Source organism: Zonotrichia albicollis, chromosome 8 (assembly GCF_047830755.1).
Source record: "Zonotrichia albicollis isolate bZonAlb1 chromosome 8, bZonAlb1.hap1, whole genome shotgun sequence".
Classification (NCBI taxonomy): domain Eukaryota; kingdom Metazoa; phylum Chordata; class Aves; order Passeriformes; family Passerellidae; genus Zonotrichia; species Zonotrichia albicollis.
The window spans coordinates 6,851,594-6,862,979 of record NC_133826.1 but is presented as its reverse complement, the minus strand read 5'-3'; the positions used below and the strand labels follow the sequence as shown (position 1 = coordinate 6,862,979).

General features: G+C 54.0%; 1 protein-coding gene across 1 annotated transcript; it reads right to left on the bottom strand.

Moving 5' to 3' along the window:
* Positions 1-5,874: 5,874 nt before the first annotated feature.
* On the bottom strand, positions 5,875-10,010 carry DMRTA2 (DMRT like family A2). Its single transcript, XM_074545817.1, has 2 exons — positions 8,241-10,010; positions 5,875-8,066 (listed from the first exon to the last, which is right to left on the bottom strand). The coding sequence occupies exons 1-2, from the start codon at positions 8,731-8,733 to the stop codon at positions 7,186-7,188; spliced, it is 1,374 nt and encodes a 457-aa protein (XP_074401918.1). The 5' UTR covers positions 8,734-10,010; the 3' UTR covers positions 5,875-7,185.
* Positions 10,011-11,386: the final 1,376 nt, after the last annotated feature.

Here is an 11,386-nt window from a genome sequence, read left to right as displayed (position 1 = left end):
ATTCTAGCACACTGGACAGAGCATTGCAATTTTAGTCCTGTGTGCCTGATCATTTGACATTTACTCCTATTGAACAGGCCCTTAATTAGATTCTCCTGCTAGAATAAGATATCTGACTCTCCCCTTACAAAGCAAAGGCTCTCCAAAGTTATAATCTCCACTACCTGCCCCATTCATTTAGCTGTAAATATCTATGGCTAACCTTGCAAGCAGGAGATTTAGAAATCTCAGGAAATCCATAGGCCCTACCCAAGGTAAACCACGGGCTTCCCCAAGCCATGAGAGGAAATCAATATCCCATATCCCCCTTACAAGGCAGCTAGGCAGTGTTTTGCTACCTTTGTTCCCTGTAAAGCTGTTTCACTGCTGAGTCCCACCTGCACAAATCCCAGCTCCTCCTCGCTGTCTCCTCTTGCTGCTGCTGCTGCTCCTGCTCATGGTCTCTGTCTGGATGCAGCTCCCTTTAGCAGGGGTCACATTCCCCTCCTCACCCTGGCTCCAGGTCCTGCTGGCCTTTCAGCCCCTTTCAGCATCTGCTGAATGGTTTATAGGGGCCCTGCCTCTGTCTCGTTGAGTTTCTGTGAACCTCTCCTATATTCTGGTCCAGGGCTAGTAGCCCACTTCACTTCCAAACATCTGATTTTAGCAACAACCTCAGCATTCCAAGGCCAGCCAGTCTTGTTAAATCTCTCTGTAAACATAAACCCCAAGCAGATCTTTTTGAAAGCCTCTGTAATTCATGGTTTCCATCTGCCTGTCAGACCACACTAAAAGATCCACTCTCTGTTTCTGGTTTCCTTTCCACTTCCCTCTTCCCCCCAGGAGCCTGTCCTGCTCTCACAAACCTACTAAAACTTGCACAGATCCTGCCCATCTATTCTATTTTCCCAGTTAAACAGGCAAATACTGAGGATGTGTAAGGCAGATCTGTAACTATTAATGGGTAATAAGACTTTGGGTGACCTGCTTTCAAGGGATTTCTAGATCTTTTTTTCTGAAATTTATCTATGGTTTTATCCACTTATTTTTTTATCTATTCATGTATTGAGGGGAAAAAAATAAGGTTTTAGAAGCATAACTTTTATAAACTTAGCAGCACATTAATAAGATCCAAAACAAAAAAGGAGGGAATATAAAACAGAAAAATAAAAAACCTGTCTGAATCCATACTAGCTGCAAAAACACTCACATTGAGAACATGCCAAAGGATTCACCCTTACCCCTCACAGATCTGCATTACAGAGCTTCTGTGTGAAGCTAGGAACCACATAGCACCATCTCTTACAGAAAATTAATCCACAAACCAGTACATGACAAGATTTTGCACTTCCAGGCCATCAGAACAGGGCTGTCAGGAAGCAATGCTTCTCCCCCTGTAGTTTAGAGTTTGCAAGGATTTACGATAAAACCTAAGATGAGACTTTAGCTCCCACATACAGGTAAATCCAATACTGCAAAAAACAGCATTCCAAACAGAATTATCCCCCAGGCAGGTGTCTCATCATGTCCTTGTCCACTTCTGCCAGATTCCTACCTGGAGTGAGGAGAAACGCGTGCTTATGCCAGATCTTGGATTGAACAGGCCTCAGACCAGACTTCATTATGGTTAGAAATATTTACCAAACAGCCACTTGCAGTTAAAGCTGTCAGTAATAGCCTGGTCTTTCAGCATTTTCATCTCTCTGGATGTTCTTGCAATCAGTGAGAGCACCCAACACTGCTCTACCCTTGCAGCCCCTTGCTCAGGGTTTGAGTGTTGCTGCAATGGAGCCTCCTGACCCTCTGAAAGCACCTGAGAACACTCATCTGAAATTAGGGACTTTCCATTTTCTCCTTGGAAATATAAATCCCACCACACAGGACCACCTTATCCAGAGCACAATCAAGCCTTAAAGGCTCCCTCAAGAAAGGCAGATATATATAGATGTTATATATATTATTATATTAGATAATGCACAGCAGGTGACACATTTTCATCTTTCTTACTCCTGTAACACAGATCTCGAGATCTTATTTTAGTGAGTCCTAAATATTTCCACAGCTCTTCATATTGCATTCCAGTTCTTCATTAGCTCTTGTGAGCCTAAGACCCCATCAGTCCCTTGCCCTGATCTTCTCTTCTGGAATTCACCCCTTCTCTCCTCTCCATCTTTCTCTTTTACCTTTAGGCATCATCCAGCGCCAGAATTACTTACCAATGTAGCTTCTCCAGCTATTTCAGCTCCTAGCCAGGGTGAAAGGGTGAGGCAGCTCATCCCCGCACCCTTTAACCTCTTCCTGCCCCAGGGCAGCTCCCTCGCATTGACAGCGCCTCCCCCACACCAGCACCGCACCCTCCTCCCTTGCCGCACTCAGTGATTCCCAGCGAACCCTCCCAGTGATTCCCAACAAACCCTCCCAGTGATTCCCACCGAACCCTCCCAGTGATTCCCACCAAACCACAGCCGGGCACACAATTTAACGGTGAATTCAGTGCCAAGGTGGATTGCCCGGCCCCGCTGGCCGAGCCCCGGCCGCTCCCGGGGAAAGGCGGCGGCGGCTCTCGCTGGACATCATCACCGTCCATCCCGGCAGCTGCTCCTGGGTCAGCAACATCTCTCCCGTTGGTTATAGATTCCCTAGTTACATAGAAATCAGTAGTAGTGGCTGAAAATGAATAATTTCCAGGTTAAAATGAGTGTCTAAATTAATTCTATCTTTTTCTCTTTTTTTTTTTTCTTTTTTCCTTTTTTTTTTTCTAGTGGTGTTTCCTTGGTGTCTTTTTTCCCTAGCAAGCTCGTTTTGGAGATGGGATGCAAACCAGCTTTGTGCAGTTCCGGGTTTTTTTTCCCGTGCCTTTTATTTTCCGAACTTACAGCTAACAGGGGGTTTGTGGGGCTTTTTTGGTTTTCTTCCTAATAAATAAGGTAGGAAAAAAATAAAGGGGAAACTGGAAAGGAACAGGAGCAGGGGGAAAATATTTTTTTGCAACGGTGTGTTAGTATTTCTGTAGTATTTCTGTCGAAATTCCGAGAGATGGGAATCGAGATGAATTTTCACGTGCCTCGATTGGTGTCAAAGGCAGCATAAAACGGCGGAACACTCCGTTCCTCTCCCGGTGTAACCCCGCGTCCCTCGCTCGATTCCATCTGTTGAGTTCCAGACGTGCCGCTGCTGCCCCGGGAGAGCCGCAGCCCCCGGGGCTCCCTGGAAGCCTCCGCCGGCTCTTCCTACGGAGCTGCTCCTCCTCGTTCCTTCCACCTGCTTAATCACATTTAAATATATTAAATACTTTCCCATTGTTGTTCCGGCATCGGAGTAATTGCCGCAGTTGCCATGGGGATGTTATGACAACACGGGAGGGGGGATGCCCGCCCCGTGAGAAGCGGCAGAGGTGGGACGGGGCAGTTCGTGTGCCTGACACAGGCGCTGCGAGCAGCCCGGGAGCCGCCCAGGGGTGCCCGGTGTCACCGGCGCCTAGGGGAGCGCGGCCTGTGTGTATCCCAGCCAGGGATGGGACGGGGAGAGGCGCGTTCCTCCGCGGTGCCACCGGCGGCAGCTGTGTGTGCTCTGTGCCGGCGCAAAAGGCCATCCTATCGCATCCCATCGCATCGCATAGCATCGCATCCCATCCCATCCCAACCCATCCCAACCCATCCCATCCCATCCCATCCCATCCCATCCCATCCCATCCCATCCCATCCCATCCCATCCCATCCCATCCCATCCCATCCCATCCCTCCTCGGGATGCGGGGTGGTTTCCAGCCTGGCAAACGAGCGGCGAGTCCCGGGACAGCCGCGACAGCGCTCCCGCGGCCCCGGGAAGGACGGGGCGGGAGTCGGGACTCTTCCCTCGGTCTCCATTAACACAAATCCGGCCCTGGCTGCCCAGGGCACCGCCTGGAAGCAGGACCAGCACCATTCCCTGCCTTGTGGGATGCTCCGGGCCAGCCCGCTTCTCCATGCCGGGGCCTCGGCAGCCGGCCGGGAATGCGGAGGGGTGGGGAAGAGGCGGCTCCGGGAAGCGTGGGAGGGTAGCGGGGGTTCCCCCCTCAGGCTGGAAACCAAAGTGCCCGGCCTGGAAAAGCCTCCCTGGCTCGGCCGGGCTGCCCAGGCTGCCGCGCAGCGAGCACGGCGCGGGGAGGTTCATTTTAGGTGAAGGAATGTCATTTCGCTACTAAATGGTTAGTCTAATTTGATCTTTATTATGCTGTGGATTAGGACTGATTCATATTAAACACGAGTGCAGTTAATATAACTCTGGAACGTGTCCCGCTGTATGTACAGCAGCCGCTGCGGCAGCCCCGCCGCTTCCTGCGACCCGTGGATTAAGATTTAATTAACAGGGAAGTTTGCGAGCGCTCGCCCGCAGCCTCTCTGCTTCACAAATAATTTATACTCCGTTCCGCCGATTTTTATTCAAGTGACAGCATTTTATTTTACTCTAAAAGGGACCTGAATATTTTATGTTCTGCCAGAGGCTTCTGTATACGAACCTCTCCGAGGCAGCTCCAAACCCAAGGGATTTTTTTCTTGAATTTTTTTTTTTAATCTATGGGAATTACTTTAGTACGATAATTTATCAGAAACTCTCACCCCACCCTCCCTCCTCCTACTCCCCCCCAGTCTAACTCCCTAAACTACCCACATGAAAGTTAATCGTCGTGACCCCCATTGTCGGCTGTATAAATCCAAGCTCAAGCCAACCTCCAAGACACGGCAACAATTCTGATAAATTGTCCTGCTCGCCTAACTACACAAGAATGGCTTTTATAATTAAAAGGGGAGCTGAGTTAAATCAACAGCTCCTAAGCCCTTCTCAACAGGGCTAGAATAGGAGAAATGTGGCGACCTGATTTCTTTAAGTAGCAGCTCTTTGTAGCTCGTTCATAATCCTAGATATGGAAACCCATCCTGCACAAAGTCAGCTGCCAAGCAAAAAAGGGAAAAAAATAGGAAAAAAAAGTTTATTCAGATGCTCAACGTCCATCTTTTTTTTTTCCCCCAGTCTAACATAACCCTAGCACTTTATAACCAAACAGACAACTCCTTTTCCAATTAAAGTGGAATTAGGAAACTCAATCAAATTAGCTCACTATTAAAGCCCTTCTTTATTAAACGGTTTTATTGTAGTAATATTAAGTTTCACTCGCTCTTGGAACACGAGACTTTAAAAAGTTTCCCTTGCCATATTGATTTGGCTGCTCCCAGGATGGACCGGGGTCAAAAGTATTTGCCTAGGTGTAATCTGCAATATTCACTTACTTTTTTGATGGGGTTTTGTTTTGGGTTTGGGTTTTAGGTTTGTTTTTTTTAAAGAAAATCGTAAAATTGTATCCAAGTTGATCGATGGCATGCGGGATGGAAGAATTGCGTTTTGATGCAATTTGGTTTTACCCAGGAGCTTCCCTGCGCTCGCAGCCCCACCAGTACATTAACTGGTTGGTAGGAGCCGCGCTGGCAGCTCCCAGCCAATGTTTACACAGTTATATTTGAAGTGAGAAAGTAAACAGTCCAGCTGTGCCACGGAGCGGTTCGCTGGGATTAGGTTTCCATACCAACCAACTTTAGGAGCTTTTACAGTCTTAATTCAACCATGCACTGAACTTGTTCTTTGTGAGTAATAGTTTTCCTGGGCCAAACACTCCCAGGCCTGGCAGGAAAGTCGCGCTCCGGCCCTGGGCGGGATCGCCGCTCGGGATGCTCGGGGCGCGCCCGCTGCCCCCGCTCGTCCCAGCGCAGGAATAAACACAGGCAGGAAAGTCCTTCAGACTTTCTGATCTCTGAGAACATTTGGGCACCGTTGCCAAAAAAAAAAAAAAAAAAAAAAAGAAAAAAAAAGAAAAACCACAAAAAGAGAAAAAAAAAAAAAGAAAAAAGCCACACGAGTAGCCTTTACCCTCGGATGAGGGTGAAGGACACACAGCTCCGAAAACAGCTCTGAAACCTTCCCTGCACTGATCTTAACTCATCCACCTCTGCCGCAAATACACATCTACATTCTGAAAAAACGTCATTATTATAGATCCCTTTGCTTATTTTGACACAAAAGCAACGGAAAGGCACAATCCGATTTCAGATATGAGGGGTAAAACCTTACTGCTGCTACACAACCCGCGGGTGGCAAGGTGAGATCTGCTTTAACCAGGCTTCTCTTTGCAACACTTCCAAATTTCCTAACTATGACAAAAAACGTCAAGATACCGAAGTAAGAAATCCTGCTTAAATTTATACCTGTGTAGGTTTGTTGGGGATTTTTTTCTGCAGGCATAAATAAGAAAAAGACCAGAAGCAGAAATAAACGTATTTGACAATTTCATTTGATAAGGAATTTGGTCTTGCTTGTACGCTTCGTTTTTATTTATAAATTTATCTGAAGAATATCTAGTTTGACCATGATAAAAATGTAGTAAACATGTTTGTACTATTTGCATAAACTCCTTTAAATATTGAATGCACTTGTCAAATGAACTTCCCAAAACACACTTCCATCATCTCATAAAATACCACTTGCCATTCATAAGACCGATTTTTTTTTTAATAGAAAATAACATTTATTTCTATGAAATGGAAACACAGAATTACCTGTTAGAAACAGCAAGAAGTTTGCTACATCGGAACAAGAAAGCAATTTTCTTGCAGATCACAAATGAAGGAGGCTTATTAAACCATCATACACCATTGGCGCCAGGGTCCTACGGACAGTTACAAATATATCTACTTTCCAATGTTATATACAGACCGCAACGTTTCTGGGGGCGGGAAGGAAAAGGTTTTCAATTTGACAATGTTTCATCTATATGCCTGGTAAGTATTACAATGCGCTGCCTAACCTTTAGCTTAACGTTAATACCGAGTTCACCTACGAGTTACATTAATAACTTAGATTTCCATTTTATAACATTATACACTTGCTAGTATACATATATATATATATGTATGTGTTTGTGGGAAAGGGCGCTCGCGTGTGTGCCCACCCCACGACGCGCCGAGGATATCCATGCTTATGGCCATAAGCAACAAAGAGCGACTCATGTCTGGACAATGAAAGTGCACCTCGATCACCTTAACACACCTACGCCTGTCCGCGCCGGGCTCCGCACGCAACCCTCGCCTGCACGGGGGGGGAGAGAGAGAGCAAACCCCCGTGTCCGTCCACCCGCGCCTACCTAGCTACCTCTACACAGACGAGCTTTAGGAAGCCGCTATTGCTTCTCGGGGGTGTTGTTGACCATGGGCCCGTAGAGCCCTCCGGAGTACACCTGCTCCTTGTGCACGGCCGAGCGCTCCCGCATCAGGTCGCTGAAGGCGTAGTCCACGGGCGGCCGGAACCCCAGCGTGGGCATCAGCCCGGCCGTGGAGTAGGGGGTCATGAAGGCCAGTCCCCGGCTGTGCGCCGAGTAGGCGAGGCGCAGCGGGTTCAGTCCCAGGTGCGTGCCCAGCGGGTAGGCGCCGGCCTCGGCCCCGAAGTGCGTGGCGTTGGGCTGCAGCGGGGAGAAGGCGGAGCGGCTGCCCAGCGTGCCGATGGCCGGGGCCATGGCGCCCGCGATCAGGGGCCGGTGGTGGGCGGCGGCGGCGGCGGCGGGGGTGGGCGGCAGGCCCTGCAAGGCGCCGTCCCGGGCCCAGCCCTCCTCAGGGCCCTTCTCCGGGCCGCGATTGTTGAGGATCTGCTCGATGGCCTGTACCACGTCCCCGCCGCAGCCCTGCAGCACCAGCTCCAGCACGCTGCGCTTGTGCGCCGGGAAGACGCGCGTCAGGATGTCGATGGGAGTCCGCTGCCGGCCGCCGGCCGAGGGCGACGGGTCCTGCTCGTCCTTGTCCGCCTCTGAGCCCGAGTCCGAGCCCAGCGGGCTGATGGAGCCCGGGCTCTCCTCCCCCTCCTTTGGGCCCTTGGAGACGGGGGAGCTCAGGAAGGACTCGCCGTCCCCGTTCTCCGAGCCCGAGCCGTGGCGAGCGTCTGGGGAGGAGGTGCCGGGCACGGACTCGCCGTCCGGGGAGAGAGGCTTCCCGCCCGCCTGCTGCGGGGTGACGGCGCGGCTCGGCAGCAGCGTCTTGGGGAACAGCTCGAACTTCTGCATCTTGGACTCTGCGGGCCGGGGGGGCAGAAGGAAGAGACACCGTCAGTGGGGCTGCCCCGCGGAGCGCCCCGGCCGTCGGCGGGACCCCCGCCCGCAGCTCCGCGCCCCGCTCGTGTCCCGCCGCCTCTGCAGGCCCCGTGCCCCCATCACCCCCGCTCCGAGGGCTCGCAGCGCGGCCTTACCTGAGGCGCCGGCGCCTCCCTCGCCGCCGGTCCCGGCGCAGACGGAGCCGAACACCTCGTAGGCGGGCCGGGGCGGGATGATGCCGTTGGCGGCCGCCAGCGCCAGCCCCTCGGCCGTGCCGTAGAGCAGCTGCAGCTCCCGGGCCTCGTTCTCCTCCTGCGCCTGCTGCCGGCGCAGCGCCACCTGAGCGGCCATGACGCGCTGCCGCTCGGCGATCAGGGTGCACTTGGCGCACATGCAGTCCTTCCAGCGGCAGTACCGCTTGTGGCCCTTCAGCGCCGACACCACGCCGTGGTTGCGGCACCGGGCGCACTTGGGCGTCCGCGGGTACTTCTCGGCCGCCCGCAGCAGCAGCGGCGGCGCCCGCAGCAAGCTCCCGGCCACGCTCACCGGCAGCGTGGCCGCCGCCGCCGCCGCCGCGGCCGCCACCGAGCTGGGGGGCACCGGGGGGGGCGCGGCGGGCACGCTGGGCAGCTCCGAGCGCAGCTCCATCCCGGCCAGCCCGCCCCGGGAGAGCGGCCCCCCCTCCCCGGCCTCCCCCAAAGCGACGCGGGGCGGGGGAGCCCCTGCGCCGCACCCGCGATCGGGCGCGGAGAGGCTCCCGTCGCCTTCAAGCGCAATCACGAGCGGGGGGCGCGCAGAGCCCCGGGAGCGGGCATGCAAACCCCGGCGCCTGTCCCCTCGCCTCGCCCGACGCCCCCGTCCCCCCGCGGCGGGGTTCAAGTGAGGAGGGGCCCGTCGGGAGCCGTTCCGCGCCCTCCTCCCCTCCGCGCCCGAAAAGCAAAGCTAACACAAGAAAATCCGAGAAAACTTAGATCACTCTCGCCTCCTTGCTCTCCGTGCGCCTCTGGTGGGGCAGCACCAAGTTCATCGCGCCAGGCTCAGAGCCGAGCTCTCCCGTCCGCGCTCACGGGCTCGCCGCTCCCCGCGGCGCCCCGGTGCCACCCGAGCTGCCCGCTAAGCTCCGCTCCCCCGTCCCCCTGCAACTGCGGCCACAGACTTAGCGGCGTCCCTCCAAAGAACAATCCGGCACCTTCAACGACAGGATCCCTCGCGAGGCTAAAATCCAGCAGAGAATAGCGGGAAAAATAAAAATAAAAAATCGCCCCGTCTCCCGAGCAGCACCTCCGCAGATGGGCGGAGGAGCCGCGGCGAGCCCGGGGCGGCAGTCGGGCCGGGCCGGGCGCGGAGCCCCCCGGGAGGCGGCGCGGGCCTGGCGGAGCGGAGCAGAGCGGAGAGGAGCGGAGCAGAAGGAGCGGAGGGAGCGGAGCGCTGCCCGCCCGCCGCCACCCGCGCCGCCACTCGCGCTGCCACTCGCGCTATTGTTGCGGCCCGCGTTGCCATTAGGCAACATTGGACAACAATGTGGCGCCTGCCATTGGCCAGGGCCCGCGCGCGCCGCGCTGATTGGCCGCGCCGCGCCCGCCGCGCCCGCGGAGCGCCGGGAGCGCCCGGGGGCAGCGCGGGGACAGCGGGGGCGCGCCTGGAGCCCCGGCACCCCCGGCCGGCCCGCTCGTACCGAGCTTGGCTTCTAGTGCATTGGTAACGGCACTTGCCAAGCGCTTGGGGTGTTTTCCCTGGGTGTTACTTGTCGTAAGGGGAGGGGGGAATATGCTGGGCAAGGTGACAATTCAATTTGTGGTCTCTCCCCTCCCCTTGGAGATTTTGTTTTATGATAGTACGTAACGACGCCTCTCTTCCTTCCTTCCTTCCTTCCTTCCTTCCTTCCTTCCTTCCTTCCTTCCTTCCTTCCTTCCTTCCTTCCTTCCTTCCTTCCTTCCTTCCTTCCTTCCTTCCCTCCTTCCCTCCTTCCCTCCTTCCCTCCTTCCCTCCTTCCTTCCTTCCTTCCTTCCTTCCCTCCTTCCTTTCCCTCCTTCCTTTTTTCCTTTCTCTCCCTCTCTCTCCACACAGGTGAATGTCCGAGCGCTGCCGCAGCAGGAGAAGCCCGAGGTGAGTATGATTTTCCATCCTTTCTCTGCGCTTTATGCTGGGGGAGCCCTGCCCGCCCCTCGCTCCCCAGAAAGTAAAGTTCGTTCTTCCTTTCTCCTGCCAGCTGTTTGCGTGACTACATGTTCAACAGGCGCCTTCCCCGCGGGGACAATACACCCGAGGGACTGATTTTGAAGGAGGAGGAGGAGGCTGCGGGCTGGTAACTGTATATTAACCCCGGAGCTTTTGTTTTAGCATCGGCCGCCCGGGTTTGACGTCACCTTGGCGGGCAGCGGGAGGAGGCAGCGCTCGGTGGGAAATAACGCGCTCTGCTTTCCCCAGGGCTCTCCCTCTCTTTCCCACGAGGGATCTCCGTGCTCCTCGGCACTTTCTAAAGTTTTGTTTTTCACACGAGTGTTTGTCCGTAGCGGGACCCCTCTGCCGGTGTTCGGGGCCTCCTCCCTCCGCTCAGCATCCCAACCTGCGCTGCCCCGCCGGTAGCGGGACCCGTTCCCGGTGCGGGCCCGGGTGGTGCCCCGGGTGCTGCGGGCCCCGAGCCGGGAGCGGGGAAAGCCCCGGAGCTGCTCGGGGGTGCCGGCGCTGCCCGGGGCTCCCTCGGCGCGCTGGGGACCGGGGGGCAGCACACTGCAGGACACGCACTCTCCTTGGGCACTCTCCTTCCATGGATGCGAAAAGCGCAATTGCAGAGTCCTCCAAATTTTCAATATTTTTGTTACACTTACATCCGTCTTCTTTCTTTTTTTATTTTATTTTTTTTTTTGGACCCGAAATGAGCTCTTTCCTCTCCGATTTTCTGCGGGCGCAGCTGCTGCCCGCTCCTCGTGATTTAGGTGTTATAACACCTTTATTTATTACAGAAACCAAGTCAAAATATCCGAATTAATTTTATTCGCAACCACTAATTTTATTCTCCGGGGAGTATTACTTAAACCATCTGATTTAATTGGGAATTCGTAGAACTCGATCAGAGCTAATAAGAAACATTTAAAGTATTGCTTTATGTTTGTTTAACGTGGATAAAATGTTCTCCCTTTTTCCTGGCAGTTTTGTTTGGGGTTGCTATGAGGGTTTTTTCGGCAAATACCTTCCCTTTGCCCCTCGAGGCAGCGCACCAACAACAACAACAACACAGGACGGGTTACGCAGATTTCCCCCACTCCCTTGTCTTCCAGCTCTGACTTCAATTAAAGGTCTG